We start from the raw sequence: 8,152 nt of genomic DNA on the forward strand, positions 1-8,152 counted from the left end.
TATTTACAAGTGATAGAGCTATGGAGTGTATTGTTATGTTATTATTAATGGTTATTGAAGGCATAAGGGATAAAATAGAAATAGCATTGCTCTTTTTCTCTCCACTCCCTAGTCACTTCCTGATACTTCTTAGAGGCTGTCAAGGTTTTTGCTTCAACCACATGACTCAGTAGTTTGTTCCAGACTTCCTAAACAATTTTTCCCCTACAATCTTTAAACCTCAAATGAGGAGTAGGACCGTAGATGGCGCGTACAACATAACCTAACATTCCCAGTTGCCTTTAATCCAGTCTACAGTCATGGGGCCTGAAGTCTATCCTCATCACACTAGCACAAGGTAGGAACTACTAGATGATTGTGTTATGATTTGGAAGTTTTCTGCACACCTTTGAGACTTGTAGTTTTATTTTGGAGGTGTTCGTATTTTTTTAACATTAGGGCACAATATATATTTGTTTTCCAGTAGCACCAATTTGATTTGTGGTGCCGCAGTTTTGTGTCTTTTTAATGGTAGCAATGGCCACGATGAAGAACTGGGTTGTGGAATCATCACAACAGTGCTGTGAAATCACTGATTTGTCCAGCATCCATTATGGTGGACATTGTGGTGAAACTAATAAGGGAGTCAGGACATAGCAGGGTGTTTCAAGTAAGAGTTTTGAATTTGTTTTAAGCTTTAGCAATCCGGTTTATTCATTTTTGGCCTTTGTTGGGTTTTTAACTTTTTTATCTACAGTACCTTACTTCTTGACCTTTTTTTTTTTTATTTTTGCCTCTTTTCGTATTTTTATAAGAACTTTTGCTACAGTTCAGTACAGGCCCACTCCTCACACTCACACAGGGGCCAGGTTAGAATTGCAAGTTAACCTGACCTGCTCGTCTTTGCAAACATCCATCCATCTATTTTCCAACCCACTGAATCAGAACACAGGGTCACGGGGGTCTGCTGGAGCCAATCTCACCAACACAGGTCGCAAGGCAGGAACCAATCCCGAGCAGGGTGCCAACCCACCTCAGGACACACACACACCAATTTAGAATCGCCATTCCACCTAACCTGCATGTCTTTGGACCGTGGAAGGAAACCCACTCAAACATGGGGAGAACATGCAAACTCCACGCAGGAAGCAAACCCAGGTCTCCTTACTGCGAGGCAGCAGCGCTACCACTGCGCCACCGTGCCACCCCTTTGCAAACATGGGAGTCCAAAAATGAAAACCCACACAGTCATTGAGAGAATGTACAAAACCCACACAGATAGCAACAGGGCTGAAGACCAGGACTCAGGATGATGGAGTCCAGAGGCAACAGCGGTAAACTACTGCACCACCATGCTGCCATGCCACAAATGAGAAATCCCCAAATTACATCTGCTCTGCTTGAATCAACGTTTGCAAGATCACTCTAGTGTATGGTACAGCAGCAGTTGAGGCTTTGAAATCCAACAAATCAGTGCTGCCATCTAGAGGAGAAGTAAAGTGATCAGAATGTAGCGTGCAGTGCCAGTTATCAATCCAGCTTTCATTCCCATATGTCGACACATCCTTCCATAAAGATTAAGATGTGAACCTCTCTGTCAACCACAGAGCCATGCTGACGAGTTACCCAACATGCACCAGGACAAAGACTTGGTGTTTTGGTCTGAAGTGGGTCCTTACTGATTTAAAGCTATTTTCTTCTAATATATAACACTTCATCTAGTTTTTAGTGTATGCTTATTAAATTGCTAAACTTCCCTCCTTTGACAAATAAAGATCAAGCTATCAATGGTGCCCACCGTAGGGCACATGGCTCCCCAAATACCTGAACACAGCAATCACAGGACATAAGTGCAAGAATATGCAAATTTTATTTACAAGGGGGAAATATTTTTCTTTCATTCCCCCTACAGCACAGTACAATAAGCACTAGTAAGCACAAGATACGCAGCCCTTTGCCTTCTGTCTTTTAGGCATTCTCTCTCTCTCTCTCTCTCTCTCTCTCTTTCTCTCTTTCTCTTTCTTTCTCTTCCAATTCCACTCCTTCTCTGGCAATCTTTGTACTCCTCCTTCTAACTCTGGCTTCCCGAAAGAATTGAGGCAACTCCTTTTATTCAGAATCCTGGAGGTACTTCCAGTCCTGCATAATTTTGACCTGGGAGCACTTCCAGGTAAGGCAGAAGCTCTACATACGAGGGTTCCGCAATTCCAGAAGCACCCCCTGGTGGCATCCCCAGAACCCAACAGGGCTAAGCCAAAAAATACCAATTCCCATATAGACCTTTGGGAATCCGAGACGCTGTTCCAACCCATAGGGGCTGCCAAGTAGCAGTTCGGGAGATTTAGCACCCTTCAACAGCCATCTCCTCCTATCCTTCCTTTAAGGATGTTTCCAGGCTGGGTAAAGATGCCATCTATCCTTCACACTTATCTGTGATATGGGGCCTTTCCTATTTATTTGTCTGTATGTAATATGACACCTTTCCTATCTATCTGTGATATACTGCCCTTGTTCTCTATCTATGTATCTGTCTATGTGTGATATGTTGCCTTTACTGTCTCTCTGTATACAATATGGTGACTTTCCTATCAATCTGTCTATCAATCTATTGTATCATGCCTTTTCTATAGTGCCTTTCACATGTCTATCTATCTGTGATATAGTGCCTTTCCTGTCTATATATGTATTTTTAGTATTAATTTGCCCTGAATGAGTGACTCCATGAGGTAGTCATCTTCAGTAGTACTGTACATAAAGAGTGTGTGAGGATGCTGTTTGCTGGTTCAATCAGCCCCACTGGCTTACTACGTATCCTCAGCGAGTGACTCTCGAGCGAGCCCATGAGAAAAATATGAAAACAATTGTACTGCACCTACAGCGTCATCCGAAAGTCTCCAGGCTCCTTCTCTTTTTACATATTTTGTTATGCTGCTGTGGCTGTAATATCATTTAAATAATTTTTTCCCTCATCAAGCAACAGTCAAAACTCCAGAATGACAAAGCAAAAGCATAGTTTTAAATTTTTTTTTTTTTTTTTGCAAATTAAAAACTAAAAAAACTGAACTATCCAATGGACACAAGTATCTAGAACTTTTCCAGAGTAAACAGCTGGAGCTCCTTGGCAGCGATTCCTGCCTGGGGCCTTCTTGGATTTGACACAACAAACTCCACACATCTGGATTTTTGGATTTCCTGCTGTTCTTGTCTACAGATCCTCTCAATCTCTGTCAGGCTGGATGGAGACCATCGGTGGATGGTTATTTTCAGGTCATTCCACTGCTCATTTAACTTTGAGCCTCATCCACTCTGATGGTTTCTCCCCTTTGGGTCTGTCCATGAAGTTCCACTGGTGGTCATATTCAAAGTACACTAAACAACTGTTCTTTCTTCTCCTACCATCCTGTCCTATGCGGCAACTTTATTCTCTAACTCTGAGCCAACTTATTCTTCTGCATTGTTAATTCTATTCTCAGATCTAGTCAGTTCAGTCAACTCCTGTATGTTTGTTTCCGCAGAATCCATTACGCTGAATTGTGTTCAATTTTATTTTACTTTAATTTGTACTCTTATTTTGCTTTGAGAGAGGTGCTATATGAAGGTAATTATAGAAAATATAGGTGGCTGTATATTCAGAGTGTTTCGCTTTAAGACACTATACAAAACTCAGCAGTGCAAGCTGAATCCATACCATGGGCTTAACTTTGCAGCCCTCAGCGAGATACTTCCCCTGACAGCATATGTATGCCATGTAGAAATATGGAAAAAGGTATACTGCATCTGAAAGGAAGGGGCTTTGGAGTGATCTTCAGCACAAAAAGGCACTATATTAAGTGTCACAATGAGATGATGATGATGTTGCATCAAACGTGATGCTGTGGCACTACAGCTGGAGAGGACAAATCCTCTTCTGTTTTGTGAATGCGTCATTGTTACAAGTGTGATGAATGGTCTGTGGCGAAGTGCAATTTTGAATAAATAATCGCAACTCAGGGAGTGCAGGCTCCAATCAATGGCGGGTGTGTGCGAGCGTTTCTCACTGCAGGAATGATTAGGATGCCTGGCTGATCGCATTTACGTGTAGTGGTGTAACATACCTGCACCCAGTTAGGCAGGCCAATATAAGGGAGGGAATGGAAGGGAGGGGAGACGACAGAAATCGATAAGCAGAATGGAAGAAAGGAAGATGGAGGTTAAAGGGAGGGAAATCTTGAGAGAGAGAGAGAGAAGCAGGACCACAAAAGAGCCCATGCTAGAGGAGCAGAGGCAGGTGGTCGGGTGTGAGCATCAAGGCGAGGAGCCAGGAGCTGAAGAAGGGCAATTCAAGGGAGTAGGAGTGACACGATATGTGGCGTCTCCCTACTGAGATCTGAGGGGATGGCGTGCAGAAGACGTGTGTATGGTTCAGCATAGCACCTCAAGGATGCTGACAGACTAGCAATGGGGACCCGAGTCAGGTATTGACGGATGACTGCACCTGTCAGAAGGAGACGTTGATCTTAAAAGGAAGCATAGGGGCTCGTGAGATTTTAAAGATCTGCCTCTGGATTTGGAGTTTTTAACCTCGATTTTATGGAGTATTTATTGACTTGTTTTTAACTTCTTCATGTTTTCACTTAATTGTATGGGTTATTGAAGATTTATGAAGACTTTGCATCACTGCACTGTTTTCACTTTGTTTTGAATAACTTTTACTAAAAGCACTTATCTCTTTTTTTTGCTGCATGGGTGTGTCTTCATCTGCCAGGCTCATCTCCATGCACAACTATCAACAGCCCCGGTTCAAGAAGCTCCTAGATTTAGCAGGGAACGTGGTGCCAACCTGGACTGTTGCAACAAGATAGTTGATATCATTTGCTTCATATGGGAGTGCACATAATGCTTTGCCTCATCAGTGTAGTCTTGTGCTTTAATTTGTTTGATGGTTTATTACTTATGAAGTTTAAACAAGGCCGAATTACAATAAGAGACCCCCCAAACACAGGCCATAGGGTGACTTAATGAGTAGAGCTCATTAGTAGGGAGTTGATCACACTTTAAATAATGAAGCATGCAGGCATTCAGTTCTAGCAGGGACTCTGGGTTTGTTGGGGTTTCCTCCTGTGAAAGGTGAAATGGAACTTTGCCATCAAGTGCCCCCAGGGCGCATACCCAGAATGCCCTAATGGGTCTAAAGTACCATTATCATCTTTTGTACCCTCTTCTTGTAGCACTTGTTTGAGAACAGACTCCTAACCAGAGTTGGGTAGTAACGAGTTACATTTACTCGAGTAACTTTTCAAAAAAATTGTACTTCTAAGAGTAGTTTTACTGCACCATACTTTTTACTTTTACTTGAGTACATTTGTGAAGAAGAAACGCTACTCTTACTCTGCTACATTGGGCAACACTCATTTTTTATTTTATTTTTTGGAAATAGCAGAATTTGCAAATTATTTTATATTTTTGTCTGTCTTATTACATTTCTAAAAAATAAATCATTTACTATGATCAAACAGTTACCTCAGTACTTGGGTAGTCTTTTCACCAAATACTTTTCGACTCTTCCTTGAGTCATTTTTTGGATGACTACTTTTTACTTCTACTTGAGTAATATTATTTTGAAGTACCGCTACTCTTACTTGAGTTCAATTTTTGGCTACTCTACCCACCTCTGCCCCTAACTGATGTCGACATAATTGCATTGACCTTATTTGTAAATTGCTTTGGATAAAAAGCATCTGCTAAATGAATAAATGCAAATGTGAATATGTTAAGGACACTCTTAAGAAAAATTCAAGAAGTGGGCTCACAACCAAAAATTGTCAGTTTCTAATTTTGTGAACCTAAAGAAAGCGCAAAACCAAAATTTCTCTTGGTTGTAATCTGAAAAGACAGATGTTCTTATGAAATGTGATTTGTTTTTCAGAGCAAGAGCAGGATGAACATGAAAGCACAGATGAATCCAGTAGTGAAGACAGTGATGATGACAGCAGCACCGAAAGTGACAGCAGCGTCAGTGGGGACAGTTCAGATGAAGACTCTGACACTTCGGAGGGTGAAGCTGACGATGACACACAAGAGGCTTAAGGAAATGCACAGTGTTATTTCTTTTTCTCATACTTCTTGTTGAATAAAACCAGCACAGCATTTGCTTCCTATTGTACCTGACAGTCTGGGCTGACCGCCAGCTCTAAGTGACCCTGAGGTGGACTAAGAAGGGGAGAATTGATGGCTGGTTTGGATCCATGTTTTAATCCAGTGTTTGACCCACGCAGTAGGATGGACTGACGACTAATATCAGTGGTGAGACTCGGCCAAAGTGTTGGACTGGAAAACACCAGGCTGTCCATGCCGTCCTACCCAGTGACCCGTTTAAGACCCCAAGTGATTCACGTCACCAGCCTGTGCTCTATTTGTGTAGTAATGCATACACTACTGTACTTGGCCTTGTAAGCCACTTTGGAGTGAAGTTACAGCAGTAAATAAATTCAGTGTACGTTACTCAATCCTTTGGAGTGAATTAGCGTTATTGGGAAACCCAAAGGATCCTCTGATTAGCTCTGTTAAGGTCGAGAATGTTGTCATAAAGGCACTATACAAAAAATACAAAATAAGGCAAAGCACCCAAAATGTGAAGGGGGTGGCACCTGTCTGAGAAAATGTGACGGACGCTTTGTCAACCCTGAGCCGTTAAGAGCCACAAACAGGAAATGTAAGGCAGGAACGTTTATGTGAGGAAAATCGAAGTTGAAGGGTGGGAAACACTGGCTGTCATGTAGTCAGGAAAAAACTTCACTGGACATCACCAAACTTGGTTTGTTTGGTTCAAATGTGGAGGACTTTCATTTTTGGGGCACTGAAGTTTGAACCATTATGTGGGGGTCACTTACCAACCAGCAGTGAGGTTAGGTAACCACTCTTATCTTCTTCCACAACAGATCACCACAAATTCTTTTAAAACATTAATCATAACATCTCATCTCTCTCTCTCTCTCTCTCTCATATATATTTTCATATATACACACAGTATACTGTAGTACTGTAGAGTACATACGTGTGTGTGTGTGTGTGTATATATATATATATATATATATATGTGTGTGTGTGTGTGTGTGTGTGTGTGTGTGTATATGTATATATATCAATCAATCAATCAACATTTATTTATATAGCACATATTCATACAAAAAAATGTAGCTCAAAGTGCTTTACAAAATGAATAGAAAAATAGAAGACACAATAAAAAATAAACATAAGTCAACATTAATTAACATAGAATAAGAGTAAGGTCCGATGGCCAGAGTGGACAGAAAAAACAAAAAAAAATCTGTAGGGGTTCCAGACCAAGAGACCGCCCAGTCCCCTCTGGGCAATCTACCTAACATAAGTCAAACAGTCCTCTTTGTATTTGTGTGTCTATATATATGTGTATATATATATATATATATATATATATATATATATATATATATATATATATATATATATATATATATATAATTATCCAACCCGCTATATCCTAACACAGGGTCACTTGGTCTGCTGGAGCCAATCCCAGCCAACACAGGGCACAAGGCAGGAAACAAACCCTGGGCAGGGTGCCAGCCCACCGCAGATATACAGTATATATAAGTCAATGTGTGTATGTATGTATGTTCCAGCATCACGTCCAAACAGCTGAAGCGATTTTCATGAAACTTGGTACACATTTCTCATTGGTCGACTGAAAATACTGTAGGGTGAAATCAGCCATAACCCACCCCCTTCTGGCTAGGGTGGGGGATGATCTTGCGGTCTTGTATGCGTGTTATCATCCAGTTGACATTCGGAACGACCACCAGAGGGCAAACTGGAGGCGGCTGCCAGTATTCTTTATGTTTCAGCTCCACCATGCCCGCCTCTTGCTTTTGATATTAAATAGACTTGGCCGAGTTGGCATCCCAACTATCAAATACTTATTTCCCCCACTGTATATGGAATGCTTTTACAGAATGGTGATGCCCAGGCCTCCTGCAGCCTTGGCATCATCCTGAGCCTGGGTCATCGATAGTCCTCTCAGTGGGAGCTGAACATCATATAAAGAGACTGATAAATAAACTGATTTAACAAGGCTTAAAGTCGGAAGGATAGAATTGGGTGCTTCTCTCTCTTCCTTTTTCCATTAAAATGGCCATCTCAGTCGGTCACCCGCTGG

At 41.5% G+C, this 8,152-nt stretch overlaps 1 protein-coding gene across 1 annotated transcript in view; it reads left to right on the forward strand.

Annotated features, from left to right (window-relative positions):
- erich2 (glutamate-rich 2) overlaps nucleotides 1-6,464 on the forward strand; it is a 115,640-nt gene extending 109,176 nt beyond the window's left edge. Inside the window, exon 14 of the mRNA XM_039757599.1 lies at nucleotides 5,885-6,464. Within this exon, the coding sequence (XP_039613533.1) occupies nucleotides 5,885-6,045 (161 nt within the window). The 3' untranslated portion in view covers nucleotides 6,046-6,464. The remainder of the gene's footprint in view (nucleotides 1-5,884) is intronic.
- Nucleotides 6,465-8,152: the final 1,688 nt, after the last annotated feature.

Source organism: Polypterus senegalus, chromosome 6 (assembly GCF_016835505.1).
Source record: "Polypterus senegalus isolate Bchr_013 chromosome 6, ASM1683550v1, whole genome shotgun sequence".
Classification (NCBI taxonomy): domain Eukaryota; kingdom Metazoa; phylum Chordata; class Cladistia; order Polypteriformes; family Polypteridae; genus Polypterus; species Polypterus senegalus.